This window comes from Oncorhynchus mykiss, chromosome 15 (assembly GCF_013265735.2).
Source record: "Oncorhynchus mykiss isolate Arlee chromosome 15, USDA_OmykA_1.1, whole genome shotgun sequence".
Classification (NCBI taxonomy): Eukaryota; Metazoa; Chordata; class Actinopteri; order Salmoniformes; family Salmonidae; genus Oncorhynchus; species Oncorhynchus mykiss.
Window position 1 is genome coordinate 14,200,147 of NC_048579.1, and position 22,211 is coordinate 14,222,357.

General features: G+C 42.9%; 1 protein-coding gene across 2 annotated transcripts in view; it reads left to right on the forward strand.

The window, feature by feature from the left end:
* The window catches only part of LOC110489635 (diamine acetyltransferase 1), a 30,996-nt gene extending 13,705 nt beyond the window's left edge, over positions 1–17,291 (forward strand). For both annotated transcript variants that reach the window (XM_021562367.2, XM_036943782.1), the window contains exons 2-6: positions 10,018–10,069; positions 10,166–10,249; positions 14,089–14,190; positions 14,292–14,332; positions 15,585–17,291. In XM_021562367.2, the coding sequence (XP_021418042.1) occupies positions 10,018–10,069; positions 10,166–10,249; positions 14,089–14,190; positions 14,292–14,332; positions 15,585–15,761 (456 nt within the window). In that variant the 3' untranslated portion in view covers positions 15,762–17,291. The remainder of the gene's footprint in view (positions 1–10,017; positions 10,070–10,165; positions 10,250–14,088; positions 14,191–14,291; positions 14,333–15,584) is intronic.
* The last annotated feature ends 4,920 nt before the right edge of the window (positions 17,292–22,211 follow it).

The following is a 22,211-nucleotide window of genomic DNA, read 5'->3' on the forward strand; positions in this document are numbered from 1 at the left end:
TGCGTCTGTGAATCAACTTTTTATAACGATAAGAAACATGTCATCAATAAATACCTTGTTTAGTGTAAAATGTTATCAGTGATTTTGTTTAGGGCGAGGAGAAGCAATATATAAAAAATACATCATTATGCAAGGCTAATTTCCAACTTGATTATTCAATTGTTGAGCTGAAATCTCGTGTTTCTTGTCAAAGATACTGATAACTACTGCAATTATTATGAATATGAGGCTATGTGTAGCAATCGGCTGCAATGCAGTCAAGAAAAAGGGAGAAATAATTTTTCCAGTTTCCAACAGGTGTTGAAAGGTATGTAATGTTTTTATAATTTACATTTTTTACTTAACCTTTTATTAAATGGCCAAACCCGGACGACGCTGGGCCAGTTGTGCGCCTCCTTATAGGACTCCCAATCACCGCCGGATGTGATTCAGCCTGGATTCAAACCAGGGACTGTCGTGTCACCTCTTGCACTGAGATGCTGTGCCTTAGACTGCAATGCCAATCGGGAAGGTAATGTATAGGTGTGTAATAAATAATGAGACAATGCATTTTGAAGTAACTATTGCATGGTGAGGCACACGTCATTGATTGCACAATCAGTAGTGTGCAGTATCCATGACTACCCATCGAATCAATCAACAAAGCAATTAAAACATCTTTGCCATGAAGGGTTATGGTTGATTTACCTTAACGTTTCACAAGAGCCAGACAGAGAGAAAGCTGAGCAGACAAAGAGTGTGCATGCAAGAAAGAGGCAGGCAAAGAGAAAGACACAAAGCGAGATGGAGAGACAGCCAGAGAGAGACAGAGCGACAGATCCAGAAAGAGCCAAAGCAAGAGATTCAGAGAGAGAGCCAAAGAGAGAGCTTGACACATTGGAAAGAATACAAAAACAGAGTAAACTAGAATGCTATTTGGCCCTAAAGGGAAAGTACAGTGGCAGAATACTTGACCACTGTGACTGACCCAAAATTTAAGGAAAGCTTTGACTATGTACAGACTCAGTGAGCATAGCCTTTCTATTGAGAGGCTGCCATAGGCAGACCTGGCTCTCAAGAGAAGACACTATGTGCTCACTGCCCACAAATGAGGTGGAAACTGAGCTTTTATTTTACCAGGTAAGTTAACTGCGAACACATGCTCATTTACAGCAACGACCTGGGGAATAGTTACAGGGGAGAGGAGGGGGGATGAATGAGGCAATTTATACGTTTGGTGATGATTAGGTGTCCATGATGGTGTGAAGGCCAGATTGGATAACACTCTTACGATAAGTGCCATGGGATATTTAGTGACCACAGAGAGTCAGGACACCCGTTTAACGTCCCATCCGAAGACTGCACCCTACACAGGACAATGTCCCCAATAACTTTCCTGGCAACCAGTGAACCATAATGACATTTGAAATGTATTTTATTCTTTTGGAACTTTAGTGAGTGTAATGTTTACTGTTCATTTGATTTAACTTTCATTTTCTGTTTCACTTGCTTTGGCAATGTAAACATATGTTTCCCATGCATATAAATCCATTTGAAATGAATTGAGAGCCAGAGAACTACAGAGCCAGAGAGAGAACTACAGAGCCAGAGAGAGAACTACAGAGCCAGAGAGAGAACTACAGAGCCAGAGAGAGAACTACAGAGCCAGAGAGAGAACTACAGAGCCAGAGAGAGAACTACAGAGCCAGAGAGAGAACTACAGAGCCAGAGAGAGAACTACAGAGCCAGAGAGGGAACTACAGAGCCAGAGAGAGAGAACTACAGAGCCAGAGAGAGAACTACAGAGCCAGAGAGAGAACTACAGAGCCAGAGAGAGAACTACAGAGCCAGAGAGAGAACTACAGAGCCAGAGAGAGAACTACAGAGCCAGAGAGAGCAAGCCAGAGAGAGAACTACAGAGCCAGAGAGAGAACTACAGAGCCAGAGAGAGAACTACAGAGCCAGAGAGAGAACTACAGAGCCAGAGAGAGAGAACTACAGAGCCAGAGAGAGAACTACAGAGCCAGAGAGAGCAAGCCAGAGAGAGAACTACAGAGCCAGAGAGAGAACTACAGAGCCAGAGAGAGAACTACAGAGCCAGAGAGAGAACTACAGAGCCAGAGAGAGAGAACTACAGAGCCAGAGAGAGAGAGAACTACAGAGCCAGAGAGAGAGAACTACAGAGCCAGAGAGAGAGAACTACAGAGCCAGAGAGAGAGAACTACAGAGCCAGAGAGAGAACTACAGAGCCAGAGAGAGAACTACAGAGCCAGAGAGAGAACTACAGAGCCAGAGAGAGAACTACAGAGCCAGAGAGAGAACTACAGAGCCAGAGAGAGCAAGCCAGAGAGAGAACTACAGAGCCAGAGAGAGAACTACAGAGCCAGAGAGAGAGAACTATAGAGCCAGAGAGAGAACTACAGAGCCAGAGAGAGAACTACAGAGCCAGAGAGAGAACTACAGAGCCAGAGAGAGAACTACAGAGCCAGAGAGAAAGCCAGAGAGAGAACTACAGAGCCAGAGAGAGAACTACAGAGCCAGAGAGAGAACTACAGAGCCAGAGAGAGAACTACAGAGCCAGAGAGAGCAAGCCAGAGAGAGAACTACAGAGCCAGAGAGAGAACTACAGAGCCAGAGAGAGCAAGCCAGAGAGAGAACTACAGAGCCAGAGAGAGAACTACAGAGCCAGAGAGAGCAAGCCAGAGAGAGAACTACAGAGCCAGAGAGAGAACTACAGAGCCAGAGAGAGAACTACAGAGCCAGAGAGAGAACTACAGAGCCAGAGAGAGAACTACAGAGCCAGAGAGAGAACACTACAGAGCCAGAGAGAGAGAACTACAGAGCCAGAGAGAGAGAACTACAGAGCCAGAGAGAGAGAACTACAGAGCCAGAGAGAGAGAACTACAGAGCCAGAGAGAGAGAACTACAGAGCCAGAGAGAGAGAACTACAGAGCCAGAGAGAGAGAACTACATAGCCAGAGAGAGAGAACTACAGAGCCAGAGAGAGAGAGAGAACTACAGAGCCAGAGAGAGAGAACTACAGAGCCAGAGAGAGAGAACTACAGAGCCAGAGAGAGAACTACAGAGCCAGAGAGAGAGAACTACAGAGCCAGAGAGAGAGAACTACAGAGCCAGAGAGAGAGAACTACAGAGCCAGAGAGAGAGAACTACAGAGCCAGAGAACTACAGAGCCAGAGAACTACAGAGCCAGAGAGAGAACTACAGAGCCAGAGAGAGAACTACAGAGCCAGAGAGAGAGAACTACAGAGCCAGAGAGAGAACTACAGAGCCAGAGAGAGAGAACTACAGAGCCAGAGAGAGAGAACTACAGAGCCAGAGAGAGAGAACTACAGAGCCAGAGAGAGAACTACAGAGCCAGAGAGAGAGAACTACAGAGCCAGAGAGAGAGAACTACAGAGCCAGAGAGAGAGAACTACAGAGCCAGAGAGAGAGAACTACAGAGCCAGAGAGAGAGAACTACAGAGCCAGAGAGAGAGAACTACAGAGAGAGAGAACTACAGAGAGAGAGAACTACAGAGAGAGAGAACTACAGAGCCAGAGAACTACAGAGCCAGAGAGAGAGAACTACAGAGCCAGAGAGAGAGAACTACAGAGCCAGAGAGAGAGAACTACAGAGCCAGAGAACTACAGAGCCAGAGAACTACAGAGCCAGAGAACTACAGAGCCAGAGAACTACAGAGCCAGAGAACTACAGAGCCAGAGAACTACAGAGCCAGAGAGAGAGAACTACAGAGCCAGAGAGAGAGAACTACAGAGCCAGAGAGAGAGAACTACAGAGCCAGAGAGAGAGAACTACAGAGCCAGAGAGAGAACTACAGAGCCAGAGAGAGAACTACAGAGCCAGAGAGAGAGAACTACAGAGCCAGAGAGAGAACTACAGAGCCAGAGAGCGGGAGACAGCCAGAGAGCGAAAGCCGTAGAGACAGGCAGCCAGAGAGAGAAAGCCCAAGAGAGACAGACAGGAGAGAGAAAGAGACAGACGGACAGTGCAGAGCCCCACCTGTTTTGAGCCCCACATTTTTAGCAAAATAATAATAAATAAATAACAGGTCTTGCCTGTTTTGCATGTTATTTTGGCATTAATACGTGTCACATCAGTTTGCAAACAATGTACAAAAAAATATATATAATTGAGTTAATTAAGCCGCATACAAACATGGTCTCTTTTTTTTTTATTTTATTTTTTATTAAGGCAGCTCAAAAATGCCGGCGTTTCAGCCTAGCTCAGTGCTTTCTGTGGTGGTGGGGCAAGCCAGCAGAAAATACATAGCTTTGCGCTGTGATTGGCTCTGTGTTCTGTCACTCATGGGGAAGCTACATCACCGCAAAGTGTAAGGGGATATACCTCGGAAATTCTAGCCCTTTGGCTACTGACATAGCGTTACATTAAAGTGCCCATCCAAGAAGGCTCAAGGTCATTGGCCACAGATAAAATGACGTCAAATCACGTTATATGTACAGTAGCTTTGATTGGACTGATCATGTCAAAATCATACTTTCAAAATCATAGCTAGCAGTCATCATCATGAATCAAGTCGACAATCTACTGGCAAATCCTTTTCAATCCTTGTCATATGAAGAGAAATTATAGATAAAACGTATTGGTGCTCATCAGTTTTTAAGGGTCTCTTTTCATAGATTAAAATGATAAACATTGGCCATGCTGTCAATAAAGCACAATTTGTACCGAGCTCAAAACAACTTAACTAGGAACTGCAAAATCTGACTTTAGTGAGTTCAAGACAACTGGGAACTCGGGGAGGAAAAACTAGCTACGACTGGGAAAATATGTTTTGAACTTTTATCTAACTCAGAATTGTAAATCGGGAACTCTGGCCTCTTTCCAGAAGATCACTGACGTCGTCAAGAGTCTAGATTTTTTTCTCCCCCTGAGTTCCCAGTTGTCATGAAAGCACCATAAATCCAGAGAATGCCAGACTTTGATAAAGTTTGATAACAATTTGCCCACGAAGCACCGCCGTGCCACCTTCCTGTTCAAGTGAACACAGCACAACAAGGTGAGTCCAAACATGTATTGTATGCTGCTGCATAAATTATGTAATATGCCAGGGAGATATTTATATACTGTAGCTAAGAAATTAATACTATGTGTATGTTGTGTAGTAAGCTGTTAGTAGCCCATGTGCCTCACCCTAACCATTTGGTCTATTTTCACCTCTTAATTTTGCCTACTGTTCTGATTTGGTGCACAAGTAGCCTATAACCTGTTTTTGAAAAAACGTAATCATCGACTATTGTAAGAGCTTTCATTGACTACTTTATATGCCCCCTTTATTTATCCCACGGTTCTGACTTGGTGTACAGGAAGAACACTAAGAACGGTCCATGTTCTGAATTCTGTCGCTGTAAATTTCAAAAGTGCTGAACAAATTGTCATATTGACTACGTCCGTCCTAGCTCGCTCATTGTCTTAATTGAAATTACAGATTGCCTTTTATCCACTTGTCGTCCCCTTATAACATAGTTTGTACATCTCAATTGTCAGTAGAAACCACATTTGTTTAAGCAAGTCAGTCATGTCAGCTTTTTTAAGGCAGTAAATGAGGCTGAACTGTTTCGCTGCCAGACAAGGCTCTGCTGATAGCCAGGTGTAGCAGTGGTATAGTGCAATTAATGTATTGTTTAGTGTTGTTGTGTAGTGGCTTTGCTGGCATGCATCCTACTTTATTTATATTTTTTGTCACACCAAGATTTGCATGCTAAAATCGCAACTGGTTAAGACTACTGTATCATTGTAGATTTATCTGATGAGCAAGGTGTCTGTGGCTCTAGTGGCAATGAGTCAGATGTCTACAGAACAGTTAGAACAGGTCTATAATAATACACACACACACTTTTATATCTTATATGCCTTTGTTAAAGAATCTCAAGCCCAATGCCTAGGCTTAAAGAAGGATATTTTACTACACAAGCATTAGTAAGGTTTAATAGAAAATGCCCTCACACTCTGCAGCAGCACGTCAGCCACGCCTGTGTGTTCGTTCTCACAGGCATACGTCAGCTCTGTCTCCCGTCGGCTTGGACATTGAGCAAACAGTTCGATGTCGGCCCGGCCTTGATGAGGAAGTCGACCACCTTCAGGGTACCCCATCAGCAGGGCAGTCTCCTGGGCCTCACCTGTCTGACTATTGATGTTGGCACCTGCAGACAACCGAGGGAGGATATAAGAGGGTTCTGCTTGGAACACACTTTAAAGTACCAATCTATTCCCACTGTTGGCTATTTCAATTTGTTTTGGAAAAGCCAAAAAGCCATCAACTCAATAAGTTTGAAACTGTATCTGAATATAACTTTATTTTGGGGTTTTCATATTTCGCCTCAACACTGAGCTTTGATAGTAAATATGGTAGGTAAAGTCGTTCAACAAAAGCACTGGTTTATTTCAAACACACACAGAGAAGCCCATACCTCTTGCCAAAAGCAGGGGGCTACCTAGGATAGGAGTGTGTGACTGGCAGGAGGCTACCTAGGATAGGAATGCGTGACTGGCAGGAGGCTACCTAGGATAGGAGTGCGTGACTGGCAGGAGGCTACCTAGGATAGGAGTGTGTGACTGGCAGGGGGCTACCTAGGATAGGAGTGAGTGACTGGCAGGGGGCTACCTAGGATAAAAGTTGGCAAGTGCCTGGCAGGGGGCTACCATCTCCTCTTGGCCCTCTCATGCAGCCTCCATGAGTAGAGTGTATCCCTCATCATTGATCTCCAGGTTTGCGCACCTCTCAATCAGCAGGGCAGCCAGCTATACGTGTGTGTGTGTGTGTCCCACACAGGCCGCCAAAAGATTCAGCAGGCATGTTGACCTGTGCCCCTTCTGTCCAACAGCAGCCAGTATCTGTGTGTGTACTCAACATGCACACAGCACTCATGGAAGATTGTATCTCATCAGCCCCTGCCTCTAACAGGAAACGCCATGTCCAGGTGCGTCAGGACAAGAGGAACAATGATAAACAATGCTCTGGGTGCTTCTTCCTTACAATTAAATTTCCTGTTTTAACATTCCCTCTTTGTCAACAGAAGTGACAATATTAGATCACTAATGCAATGTGTCAGATGTCTCCTGTGTGGATTTGTACAGTGTTACACAGGGAGTGATGGACACCTTTGCTGATGAGGAACTGAACACACGTGTCCCCCTCTGCAGTCATCAGAGGAATTCTGGTTATAAGACAAACAGCAGTGAGTGAAGTGGACACACGGAAACTCATGAGCAGCAATGTATTCAGAGAGAGAGAGAGAGAGACATTGTAAACAGCATGTGCATGACTGAATAGGTTAAAGTGGCAATATGTAACTTATTGGGCGACACAACCAAATGTTAGTTATAGATCTGTCATTCTCATTGAAAGCAAGTCTAAGACGCAGTAGATCTATTGTATGCTATTTCTATGCTTCCCGTTTTTGCATATTTTACTTTCGGTTGGTACACCAGATTCAAAAAGCTGAAAATACAATATTTTTGGAAATATATTTCACAGCGGTTTAAATGGTACAATGCTTCTCTACACTAGATTATTTTGTCGCAAACTGTAATTAGGCAAACTTTTAGAATTTTAGCAACCAGAAAATGGACAAGCAACTAGCTACAGTTGAAGTCGGAAGTTTACATACACTTAGGTTGGAGTCATTAAAGCTCGTTTTTCAACCACTCCACACATTTCTTGTTAACAACTATAGTTTTGGAAAGTTGGTTAGGGCATCTACTTTGTGCATGACAAGTCATTTTTCCAACAATTGTTTACAGGCCAATTATTTCACTTCATTCACTGTATCACAATTCCAGTGGGTCAGAAGTTTACATACACTAAGTTGACTGTACATTTAAACAGCTTGGAAAATTCCAGAAAATGTCATGACTTTAGAAGCTTCTGATAGGCTAATTGACATAATTTGAGTCAATTGAAGGTGTACATATGGATGTATGTCAAGGCCTACCTTCAAACTCAGTGCCTCTTTGCTTGACATCATGGAAAAATAAAAATAAATCAGCCAAGACCTCAAATAAAAAAATGGCAGACTTCCACAACTCTGGTTCATCCTTGGGAGCAATTTCCAAACGCCTGAAAGTACCACATTCATCTGTACAAACAATAGTACGCAAGTATAAACACCATGGGACCACACAGCCGTCATACCGCTCAGGAAAGAGACGCGTTATGTCTCCTAGAGATGAACGTACTTTAGTGTGAAAAGTGCATGTCAATCCCAGAACAACAGCAAAGGACCTTGTGAAGTTGCTGGAGGAACCAGGTACAAAAGTATCTATATACACAGTAAAACGAGTCCTATATCGACATTAACTGAAAGGCCGCTCAGCAAGGAAGAAGACACTACTCCAAAACCACCATTAAAAAAGCCAGACTATGGGTTGCAACTGCACATTGGGACAAAGATAGTACTTTTTGGAGAAATGTCCTCTGGTCTGATGAAAAAAAATAGAACTGTTTGGTTACTACATGATTCCATGTGTGTTATTTCATTGTTTTGATGTCTTCACTATTATTCTACAATGTAGAAAATAGTAAAAAATAAAGAAAAACCATTTAATGAGTAGGTGTTCTAAAACTTTAGACCTGTAGTGTATTTTTCAACTGTGCTGTGATGTTTCACAAAAGTTCTGAACCTTTCCAATGTCATAGTTTCTAAAGATTGTAAAAATAAAGAAACATTTTGGCTTAAGTTTATTATATTATTGATCGATTGACTAGTACTTAAAATCACCCAATAGTGCTATTTGCAGAGTTGGCTCCAGGTAAATGTTGCAATTCTTCAGCCATTCCTAAACCTGCGACCAAAAACAAGCTAAGCAAATGCTCTAATGATTCTCTTCGCAGAAAAATCTGCGGAGCTGGGATGGTTGTGTCCTCCATATACAGAATATAACATTCTATTGTTTGCAATTTTATAATAGCTTACACTGAAACTGTTTTGAATCTGGCGTCGTTTTATGTATCAGTTCATAAACCATGTGCTATAGAATCAGTATATCAAATCTCCTTCAACGATTTTTGCAATCTATATGGCACAGCTGTCAATTTTTAGGTCTTTTAAATAAAAAAGTATACCAGTTTCATTTATCACAATTTTCTTAAACCAATTTTGGTCTTTAATGCAGGGCCGACAGACAAGTTCCTTACTTTCCCCCTTCCACTTGTCTCGTCCATTTTTGCGGTAATGCTGCAATTAGTTAGTTGTAAATTTGGGTAGAGCAGACGTTTCCATATATTGTCGTTATAAGCTTTTTGTGCGTATGGAACATTTCTGGGATCTTTTATTTCAGCTCATGAATCATGGAACCAACACGTGTTTATATTTTTGTTCTGAGTAGTTTAACACCATCTCCTCTAATTTGCTCATGAAACAGCAATTCAAGAACATCTAAATGCATATTCCAATTTAAACTGATTGGGACCAAATGACTGGCATGCAGACGCAGTTTGAATATTTCACTGGTGAAACCTGAATAATTATCATTCACGGTTGACTGTGACGATGCCCTGGACTATTTTGAAGTTGGGTAAGCATAACGTAGTGTTTGCAGGTATTAAAAATATAACGTTTTGAGACAAAAGGCAGATATTGCAATTGGAGGATGAATTTTATGCATATTCAGTATGTCGGGAGAAATGTGATTTATTTGCATTGAGTAACGGGTGGTGGTTACAATGACCAGGGAAAATCCAGCCTGTTGTCCCCCATTTGGGTATTTTAAATGTGCTCATCCTAACTGCATTCAGAGATCAACTCTGCAAATTTGTCTGTCTTGAAGGTGATAAAAACAGACCATTTTCGCTGGATATCCGTCTGTATCACAGTTCGCTCTGTAATTTTGTACCTTTTTGTGTTTACGTTGGCAACAGGCCCGGTTTCCTCCATTTGTTTGTGTTTATAAAGTTAAATGCTGTTCTCTTCGTTGACTGTCACTTCTCAGTGAATGATAAACTTTCCCTATTGACTCGCTGTTCTTGGTTTTGAATCTGAAATGTTTCTTCTGGCCAGGAACTGGCTAAATATGAAGAAATGGAAGGCCAAGTGAAACTGACTGAGGAAAGTGAGTCTGAATGAAACTAATGCATTTCTGTCTTGGTCACCGTGTGATTGACTGCTGTGCATAGTTTATAAGGCCTTTCTAACGTTGTAAAAACAGATCTGCTCGAGGATGGATTCGGTGACAACCCATTATACCACTGCGTCATGGCAGAAGTCCCCAGTGAGCCGCAGAGCAACAATGGTAAGAGATTCTGTATATCAAATGATCTTGTCTATTCCCTGGATCACACCGGTACATCTCAGAGGATTGGATGGATGTGTTGAGTGTGACAGACCGGTATTGTATTATAGCAAACTATATCTGATGGGCTTGACTGAAACAGTGCCTCTCCTAAGCATAGAAGAATGTGTGGTGTGTAGCTACTGACCCTATGCCAAACATAAATCAAACCTGTAATTAGGGCTGTTACGGTGACCAGATTACCGCCACACCTAAAGCCATGAGTAATGATGGCAGTCAAATTCCATGTGACGGTATTTAGGCTTCTCAAAGCTCTGAAAACAGAGTGATGGCCTCTACTGAAAGGAGGAAGATCAGCTTTCTATAGGCTATGCCTACTATATTTATTTCTCAACATTCCTAATATTTATCACATTGCTTCTCTGTACAACAGGAGTATAAACTACCTCGCTGGCATGAAAATGATCCATGGGAAAAGTGTCTTCTCTATTTAAGTGCATAGATGACATGCATCTCCCCCCCCCCTTATTAGCCTATCACTTGTGAATGATGCCCAGTTTGTGTGCAGTAAGGCAATAAACTGTGCATCCCTTTTTTGGGGGGCAACTTTTTCAAATCCTACTGTAGTTGCACACCTCATGTAGCCTAGCTCATAGGCCCATATGTTTAAGGTTTGTATCACAACTAATGTGGCCAAATAATAACTTCTTTACAATGGGTGTAGAGCCTAACTGGCATGCATACGCAGCGCTAATGCACCTTTATAATAAAATAAATACATGCAGAATTGCATTTTGCGGTTACTTTTGAGAATTGCATTTTGGAACATTTGTGCTTATCTGCCATCTGCACATTGCTGCACTTATAATGTAACGAAATAAACTATTAGGTGATAGCATTTTAAGCTAAACATTTTGATCTGTTGCATCCGCCTCATTGCTTAAAGGTTTTTTGATGCTAGTGGTTGTATTCATTTGGGATCTATCGCATCACACAACTGTCCCAGACTATGTTTGGAATATTTTTTTCTCACACAGAATATGTCGACGTTTGTACTATGGGGGATAGTAGATTGACATAGGCTAGTGCTTTTTGCCTACTCATCTTGCTGGCTGACTAAAAGTAAATGTGGATAGTTCTTCCTATATCTTCAATGTGCGCCTCGGAATTGGATAAGGATGCACGCAGTTGTGTGTCTTCACTTGTAGCCTCTGAGAAAGACCCGATCACGTGATAGGCCGAGAGAGCCATGTAAGTGAGAGGTGCTTCGGAGCACGCAGCCGGGAGAAGGGAATTATAATTATTATATTCAGCCCAAGGGCACAACTGCCTCAGGCCGCAAAAGGCATGGATGTATTTAGGGGCTATTATGGCCATAGAATGTGGAAGCAGCCGGGAAATTTGAGGCATTATCGAGTGTTTGTCAAATTGTCAATGAGAGGCTGATGAAATGTATGCAGCCTGCACAAATAACAAAGCAGAACTCATGCCTTTTAATGGAACTTTTTTCAAATCATCATTAGTTGCTTCATGCAACCTTGGAATATATCAAAAATACAAATGTCGAGTTATATGTTTTCATCACAACTAAAGTTTAATTAAAAAAATAGAAATTAAGCATATAGGAATACCTGTTTTTGTTAACAGCTCAACACAGAATAGCCGCATGTACGCACTCCCCCAGAAATCTTTGAGAAAACATTTTCTATTTTATTCAGCTATGTTCAATTGAATTCTTCAAATTGTAAAATAAAATAATGCCATGGAATTCTAAGCAAATCTTGTCTGCTAAATGAACTAGTGTAGCCCACAGCCATATGACATACCCAGGTCAGGACCTAACATAAGGACAAGGTGTATGCTAATCTGTTCTTTTAAAATAGACTACATTTTCTTCATATCATGTTTCTTTAGACCAGTCTAAAATACATAGATGTATTGTGATGGTGTACACTATATTACATGGATTTGTTAGACTTTTTAAAATGTAGATGTTCTTAAGGTCAGCATCAGTGGCATGTAGGCTATGCGTGGAAGCCAGGAGATGCTAAATGCGTTTGTTAATTAACGGTCAAGTACCAGTTATTTGCTTGACAATCACCAGCTGACAAGATTTCATGACAGCCACAGTCCTTACTGTTAGCCGAGTTTGTACTGCCCTTACTGTTAGCCCAGTTTGTACTGTCCTTACTGTTAGCCCAGTTTGTACTGCCCTTACTGTTAGCCCAGTTTGTACTGCCCTTACTGTTAGCCCAGTTTGTACTGCCCTTACTGTTAGCTCAGTTTGTACTGTCCTTACTGTTAGCCCAGTTTGTACTGCCCTTACTGTTAGCCCAGTTTGTACTGCCCTTACTGTTAGCCCAGTTTGTACTGCCCTTACTGTTAGCCCAGTTTGTACAGTCCTTACTGTTAGCCCAGTTTGTACTTCCCTTACTGTTAGCTCAGTTTATACTGCCCTTACTCGATACAGAGACACCTTTTTCCTTACAATAGTTACAGTGCATTTGGAAAGTATTCAGACTGATTGACTTTTTCCACTTATTCTAAAATGGATTAAACTATTTTTCCCCCCTCACCAATCTGCACACAATACCCCATAATGACAGTTTCTTGGCAATTTCTCACATGGAATAGCCTTAATTTCTCAGAACAAGAATAGACTGACGAGCTTCAGAAGAAAGTTCTTTGTTTCTGGCCATTTTGAGCCTGTAATCAAACCCACAAATGTTGACGCTCCAGATACTCAACTAGTCTAAAGAAGACCCAATTGCTTCTTTAATTAGCACAACAGTTTTCAGCTGTGCTAACATAATTGCAAAAGGGTTTTCTAATGATCAAGTAGCCTTTTAAAATTATAAACTTGGATTAGCAAACACAACGTGCCATTGGAACACGGAGTGATGGTTGCTGATGATGGGCCTCTGTACTCCTATGTAGATATTCCATAATCAGCCGTTTCCAGCTACAATCGTCTTTTACAACATTAACAATGTCTACACTGTATTTCTGATCAATTTGATGTTATTATAATGGACAAAAAAATGTGCATTTCTTTCAAAAACAAGGACATTTCTAAGTGACCCCAAACTTTTCAACGGTAGTGTGTATATGTATTTATTTATACAAATGTGCAAAGATGTATAACTTGGTTTTGCTTAGTCATTGTGTGTGTGTGTGTGTGTGTGTGGATTGAGGAAATTGATTTATTTAATCCATTTTAGAATAAGGCTGTAACGTAACAAAATGTGGAAAAAGGGAAGAGGTCTGAATACTTTCTGAATGCACTGTATATTGATGTGATGCACAATGACATGACAGGGGGTGTCTGGGAGGAGACAAACATTTCAGTTACACTTTGGCACATTCTCTGAGAAGTAACTAGGTGTCTTGTTTGAAATGTTGTTGCTGTACACACAGAAACGCATACCAATGCATGTCTCTGATCGAAAGGCCGGTGTGTATAGTGTCTAGGCCTACTCCTGTTGTGGATGTCACTCACATGTAGGCCAGAAACACTTGTATGACACACACCCGCTACAACTTCCATTGGAAGCTTCTCTGAGCTAGAACAGCCTGTCTCAACACGTCAGTTCTCACAACACAACCAACATCTCTTTACACAGTCCCCTGGCAACCAGACTGAGTTAACCTCTGAAAGTACAAGTTAATCTTAACCATGGATATATGCGCAGCTCTGCCCCTCCAAGTCCTAAACACCCTTAAACATTTAGGGAAATGCTCAACTGACCATAGATTAGCTACCTGGGTAACTCCGGTACGAGCTCTGTTACATTACATCTGGCTTGTTTTTATGTGTGTGGGTTTACTTCTGTGTCCAGGTCCTGTGGTGATTGGGTTTGCTATGTACTACTTCACCTATGACCCCTGGATCGGCAAGCTGCTCTACCTGGAAGACTTCTTTGTCATGGAAAAGTACAGGGGTAAGCAAAGTAACTATTTTCCTCTCCTACTCTGTCACTCTCTTTCCTCTCTGACCTGACCAGTAACCATAATCTCTCCTTCTCTGTCATCCTTCCACCAGAGAATGGCATCGGCTCAGAGATCCTCAAGCTCCTCAGTGACGTGAGTAATTTTGGAGTTATGACCCTGTAAACATAGTAAAAACTAGATGGTAGCTGTCAGTCAGTTGTTACATGGCTCTGGCCAGAATCCTGTTGTAGGTCAATGCCTCTAACAGAATCCCATTTTGAGCCCATTTCAGTGAGTTATGATTTTTTTGTACATACCGTTGATTCTGTTGTTCTTCTGTGTGTTTTGTTTGGTTATTGCTGTTGAAATAATCCATGAATGTGCGTTGGGAACAGAGAACATGTACACTATATATAAAAAAAGGTATGTGGAAACCCCCTTCAAATTAGTTGATTCGGCTATTTCAGCCACACCTGTTGCTGACAGGTGTTTAAAATCGAGCACACAGCCATGCAATAGCCATAGACAAACATTGGCAGTAGAATGGCCTTACTGAAGAGCTGTGTGACTTTCAACGTGGCACAGTCATAGGATGCCACCTTTCCAAATGTCTACCCTGCTAGAGCTGCCCTGGTCAACTGTAAGTGCTGTTATTGTAATGTGGAAAGGTCTAGGAGCAACAACGGCTCAACTGCGAAGTGGAAGGCCACAAGCTCACAGAACGGGACTGCCGAATGCTGAAATCGTCTGTCCTTGGTTGCAACATTCACTACTGAGTTCCAAACTGCTTCTGGAAGCAACATCCGCACAAGATCTGTTCGTCAGGAGCTTCATGAAATAGGTTTCCATGGCCGAGCAGCCGCACACAAGCCTAAGATCACCATGCCCAATGCCAAGCGTCAGCTGGAGTGGTGTAAACCTCACCACCATTGGACTCTGGAGCAATGGAAACGTGTTCTCTGGAGTGATGAATCACACTTCACCATCTGCCAGTCCTACGGACAAATTTGGCTTAGACGGGTGCCAAGAGGACGCTACAATGCCCCAATGCATAGTGCCAACTGTAAAGTTTGGTGGAGGAGGAATAAGGGTCTGGGGCTGTTTTTCATGGTTCAGGCTAGGCCCCTTAGTTCCAGTGATGGGAAATCAACAACACAGCATACAATGACATTCTAGATGATTCTGTGCTTCCAACTTTGTGGTGACAGTTTGGGGAAGGCCTTCTCCTGTTTAAGCAAGACAATGCCCCCGTGCACAATGCGAGATCCATTCAGAAATGGTTTGTCAAGATCGGTGTGGAAGAACTTGACTGGCCTGCACAGAGCCCTGACCTCAACCCCATCAAACACTTTGGGGTTTAATTATGTGTGCTAACACCTGCTCTCCCTTCCTCTCTCCCCCTCAGATGGCATTCGAGACTCGCTGCAACAGCATGCACTTTGTCGTCGCCAACAACAACAAGAAGTCAATAGAGTTCTACAAGCGTCGTGGGGCGGCCGACATAACTCAGGATGAGGGATGGAGACTCTTCAAGATCAACAAGAGCTCCCTCTTCAAGATGTCCTCCGGCTCCAAAGAGTGAGCTGGCCCCAAGACACATAGAAAGATGGGGACAAGAGTGACAGACTTGGTCAATTTATATTACTTAATTATTTGCCTGTCTTTCACTTCAGCGGTGGGGGGGGTGTGACTTCTGACAGTAGATTATTATTAAAAGGGGCATTAAACATGTGTGTGCACCAACTTTCTCAATCTAGTCACTCATTTAGGTCACGTATTTTATCTGAAAACATCGTTTTAGTAGTTGTAGTTTTTAATCAACACACCTTAGGATTCCTAGCATTCTCTGTTTAATTTATTGACCAATATATTTTACTATTCTATAATAGTGATTTATTTTAAAATTATTTTTCTCTGTAGTTTGATTGTGTTTGTTTGTGGTTATTATGTTCTATGGTGACTGATTTCTGTGGGGCTAGGAGGGAAGTGGGGTGAGTTCATTGCTTTACAATGAAATCCCTCCCCGTCATCCTCCGTCTCTCGTGGGAGTAATTTCAGAATGGTGACGTCATCAAGATACTTAAATAACAGCCTTGTCCTCTTTCTCCTCCATCTCTCTTGTCCCCTCTGTCATATCTTCTCTTTGTAGAAGGGGGATGTGTGGTCTGTTATAACAGTCTATGGAGAGCAGAGGAGTGGAACACTGTTAGTTACTGCACTGACCTTGGAAAGGCGCCAAACTGTCACAGTATCTAATGCTCAGACACACACACATCTTAGTCAGATCTAGCAGAAACCAGGGACGTAGAAATCAGTGGGATGTCTGGTGTTCACTGACTGTATTTTGAACATTCACTGCAGCAATGCCTAAACAACAAACACATCCAGAACCCAACCCTGTAGTGGCCCAGTAGAGTTTGGATAATATTAAAAACACTGTCTCCTGTCCTGTCCTGTCCTCTCCTCCCCCAACCCCTTGCCCAGGCAGAGACAGATCCTCTGTGTGCTAGGAAGTGCGGAGAGTATAAGGGAGTTGAGAAAAGACAGCATCCTTTATCCCCAGACAGGCCATAATATTTTCATTCTAGACTCCCATGAGCCTCGCTGAACTTCAAAACTGACTTGTTTATGTCCAGAGCTCTAAACGGTGCCCCGTTACTGACTAACCATTGGCATTTATTTAAAGACACACCAAGGAGATTAACTTTTTCATTTATAGAAGAACCTTGGTAACCTTCTATTCTTAGCACACACAGGTGTTCATCACTCTGTTGTACAAATAGACACATAATCATGACCCCAGTGAGTCACAACCCCCACCACATAATGGTCAAGGTCAAGGGTCAAGTTACACCCAGAGACACTCCCACCCCCACCTCTGTACCCACTTGCCTATCCCACAGTAAGTGTTGGTCGAGGAGTTGGCTAAAGCACGTCAAGATGTGGGACCAGGCCAAATAGTAACTTTCCATGTTTTTCTATGGTTAAATGTATAACCATACCAGTCAAGTTTGGACACACCTACTCATTCCAGGGTTTCTTTATTTTTACTATTTTCTACAATAATAGTGAAGACATCAAAACTATGAAATAACACATGGAATCATGTCCAACCAAAATATTTTATTTTTGAGATTCTTCTCCCTTTGCCTTGATGACAGCTTTGCACGCTATTGGAATTCTCTCAACCAGCTCCGAGGTAGTCACCTGCAATGTATTTCAATTAACAGGTGTGCCTGGTTAAAAGTTCATTTGTGGAATTCCTTTACTTCTTAATGCGTTTGAGCTAATCAGTTGTGTTGTGTCAAGGTAGGGGTGGTATACAGAAGATGGTCTTTTACCAAATAGGACTAAGTTCATATTATGGCAAGAACAGCTCAAATAAGGACAGCGAAATGACAGTCCATCATTACTTTAAGACATGAAAGTCAGGCAATCTGGAAAATTTCAAGAACTTAATGTTTTTCTTTTGAGTAGGTGTGTCAACTTTTGACTGGTACTGTATATTTCCAATATGTAATTTATAAACAATACAAAACATATGACTACATCATACAAACATTACTCCTGCCCACTAGCCCCCACCCCTAGTACCCTGATCATGTTCTGCCACATGGCCTCAAACTACATGATTTTGTTTCTTTGTCGCCTACACACTTTCAAATTTGAGGTAATAAAGCATTTTAACTTTCCATTGGGTGAACGACAGAGGATTGGCTGATTTTCAGTTTGAGTATTGGGACCCCTTTTCCCACATTTTGTTACATTTCAGCTTTATTCTAAAATCAATTCAATCGTTTTTTTCCCCCTCGTCAATCTATACAGAACACCCTATAATAAAAAAGCAAAAAAAGGTTTTTAGACATTTTAAAATAAGAAAGATCACATTTACAAGTATTCAGACCCTTTACTCAGTACTTTGTTGAAGCAGTGATTACAGATGAGTATTCTTGTATGACGCTATAAGCTTGGTACACCTGTATTTGGGGAGTTTCTCCCATTCTTCTCTGCAGATCCACTCGAGCTCTGTCAGGTTGGATGGGGCACGTTGTTGCACAGCTATATTAAGGCCTCTTCAGAGATGTTCAAGTCTGGGCTCTGGCTGGGCCACTCAAGGACACTCCGAGACTTGTCCTGAAGCCACTCCTGCATTGTCTTGGTGGAGTGCTTTGGGTTGTTGTCCTGTTGGAAGGTGTACCTTCGCCCCAGTCTGAGGTCCTGAGCACTCTGGAGGAGGCTTTCAGAGGCTTTCTCTGTTCATTTTTCCCTCGATCCTGACTAGTCTCCCAATTCCTGCCGCTGAAAAACATCCCCTCAGCATGATGCTGCTACCACCATGCTTCACTATAGGGAGGGTTCTAGGTTTTCTCCAGACGTGATGCTTGGCATTCAAGCCACCGAATTCAAACTTGGTTTCATCACACCATAGATCCTTGTTTCTCATGGTCTGAGTCCTTTAGGTGCCTTTTGACAAACTCCAAGTGGGATGTCATGAGCATTTTACTGAGAAGTGGCTTCCGTCTGGCCACTCTACCATAAAGGCAAGATTGGTGGAGTGCTGCAGAGATGGTTGTCCTTCTGGAAGGTTCTCCCATCTCCACAGAGGAACTCTGTTGGTCTGTCAGAGTGACCATCGGGTTCTTTGTCACCTCCCTGAGTAAGAGCATTAGTAAGAGCATTGAAGATGGGTCGTGGCTGGGTCTTCCAGCATGACAACGACCCGAAACACAGCCAGGGCAACTAAGGAGTGGCTCCGTAAGAAGCATCTCAAGGTCCTGGAGTGACCGAGACTGTCTCCAGACCTGAACCCAATAGAACATCTTTGGAGGGAGCTGAAAGTCTGTATTGCCCAGCGACAGCCCCGAAACCTGAAGGATCTGGAGAAGGTCTGTATGGAGGAGTGGGCCAAAATCCCTGCTGCAGTGTGTGCAAACCTGGTCAAGAACTACAGGAAACGTATGATCTCTGTAATTGCAAACAAAGATTTCTGTACCAAATATTAAGTTCTGCTTTTCTGATGTATCAAATACTTATGTCATGCAATAAAATGCAAATAAATTACTTAAAAATCATACAATGTGATTTCTGGATTTTTGTTTTAGATTCCGTCTCTCACAGTTGAAGTGTACCTATGATAAAAGATTAGACCTCTACATGCTTTGTAAGTAGGAAAACCTGCAAAATCGGCAGTGTATCAAATACTTGTTCTCCCCACTGTATGTGGTGCCAAACTGGATCAGAACATGTACTGCTTTCTCAGTCAGGCAGGAGGCCACTTCCTGCTGTTGATGATCAACCCAGAACTGTGTGAGTGTTTGCCTCAAAAGCATCTTGCTTCAATCAGCTTATTCCAGAATAAAATAATTACTTCAATTTTAACAGCAACAGTTCCAACCTTGACTTGTTTTCAACAATAACTTCTACAGTAAGATGTACAGTAGGCCAGATCATTTTTTCTTCATCTGTACTATTAGGGTTGCACTAAGTACAGTAGCTGTTAGTGTTCAAATACTGGAGAGTTGAGACCAAATCACGGACGCTGGACAGAGTGGATTTCAGTTGTAACAAAAGACAGTTTTAATGAGTCAGAGATATCTTGTCCCGCAGTTTTACGTGCACGGACCTAGTTCACATAACTCGGCAAGGAGCCAGGTGAAAAAGAGGCCTATACAATGGTTACATACATTTTTATACATAGAATAAAGTAGGTGGAGTCTTGTCGTTTCGGTCTTCTTGACTGGTCGGAGGGTTGGAGGCAGGCCTTGCTCTAGCCAGAGCGGGCCCCATTGGTGCACAGCAAAAGTGCTTTGCTCTTGGGACCGGCCAGTTAGAGGGAGATGAGATGTGGGTTTATATAAGGAAGAGGGGGTCAGTCTTATGGCTGGGTGTATGTGTTCTTACGACGGAATGTCTTTGTTTATATGAGCTATGTGTATGAATATTTATATAACAAATCCCCCTCTTCACGTCTATTAGACGTGAAAACTATAGCAGAAAGGTGGCGGTTGCAATCGTGGGTATACATAAGGTGGTGCTCCTAACCTTGTCTGGTTTGCATGGTGGGTCTGTAGGTGTAGTGCTACGTTTGGGACGGGAGTGATTGGAGGGAGTGATATCAGGAAAGGAGTTAGGGACATGTGTAGGGGTTGGTGTATGCGATGTGGCAGGGTGAAATAGTTGTTCAATTAACCATGTGAAAGTCCTAGGGTTACTCCAAATATCAGTAGGAATATCACAAATAAGGGACCAGATATCCCCAGCCTCACCCAGAGAGGGAGAAATTTCCCTCTAACTGGGCGAGGTTCCCTTCTCAGGGGAGGCGGAGTTTGATGCCGCATCACCTGAGGAAGGAGTGTCTTCATTTGGAATCGAATTTAGGCCGCTCAAATCAGCTCTGACTTCAGTCAGTGTTCTAGAAGGAATTGGGGCTGGGGTGCAATGTGTAAGGCGGTGCCAAGGTGTGCCTGATTTACCTTTGACCTGGACTGAGTGTGAAGTAACCTCCTTCACTTCGTACGGTCCAGTCCACCTGGGTTCCAGCCACTTTCTCTTGTGGACTGTAACCCACACCCCGTCACCAACCTTTACCTTCAGTAGTGGCGTGTCCCCCGGCAGCTCCCCCTCCTGGACCTTGTGAACCTGGGTAGAGAGTGCTGCAGAGAGAACCGTCAGTTTTTTCACATAATTAGACATTACAATTTGTTGTACATCAAGGGCGGGCATATGACCTCCCTCCCTTGGTGGACCATGCATGACTCTACCAGTCATTATCCCATGAGGCACATACTTTAGCTATCTTAGCTTTTGCTTTTGGTTTGACGTTCCACCAGATTTTGGGATTGGGGCCTGTACACAGATCCAAATCTGTGGGTTATGCCAAATCTTTCTTCCACCTGTCTCAGGTGTTTGTTAAATGTAAGCCATTTGTCAAAATTGATTTGTCTTGGGATGCCATACCTGGGTATTAGATTGGTTTGTAGCCACTTAAAGACTGACCTAGCATCCTCCCCTTTTGTTATTATTGCCTCTACCCATTTGGAGAACCTATCTACTATGACTAGGAGATAGAGTTTGCCTTTAGATAAATTTTCGGGGCCCATGTCGGTGTAGTCTATACTAATATCCTGAAAACATGCATTAGGTATTACGTATGAGCCCATTGGTGTTTGATATGGTGTCTTTGGGTTGTGTCTGTCACAACCATTGCATTCGTCACAAAATAAATCATCGTCATAAAATAAGTCAGTCATATTTTTTATGTGAGGGTGCCACCAGATGTGCGAGGCCTTTTTGGAGGGTCTTTAGTTTGCCTTCGTGTGTGGGGCCATGTGTTTCTCATAAAAGTTCTGGGTCCATCAGTGTGGCCTGCTTCATGGGCATGGGCTGAGTCTGTATAGATATTCAGTCTTTCCTTTTCCTCTGATGAGGACCTGCGTCAATCCGATGATTTCAGCTAATTTGGCCGATGCTGGTTGAGGGATGATGGCTGATTGAAGGGTGACATCACGAGGTGAGCTGTTTTTTCAATAGCTTTTGCTACTGCAGCAACGTATCTGGAGCATGTTGACTGTCCTACCTCAATGTGGTCAAGTTTGAAGAGTAGTACATCAAGACCCTTCTCTCCCCCTCTTGTTTCTGGAATAGGACGGATGAGGTAAATCCCTCCCTTTCAGAAACATCCAAATGGAACTTGTTCTTGTAGTCAGGTGCCGTCAGAGCTGCTGCCGCTGATAGATCTGTTTTCAGGAGTGCTATGGCTGTTGATGCTTCAGCCGTCCAGGCCAGGGGTGCATGGAGGTTCCTTGATCGTAGGATGACCGGTGCTGCCACCCCCTCTGGGCCACACCCAATGGTACAACACCTGAGAGGTGGGGTCAGGTGCATCATGTCTTCGTCCCAGTCTGCAGTGTAGAGGCAGTCATCAGTTTCTGTTGCATTGAGTGTGCAATGGATCTCAGCTTGGGGAGTCTTATATGGGTGCAGAGTGTAGATTTGAGCTTTCAGTTGGTTGAACTTAAACTGGATGTGAGGG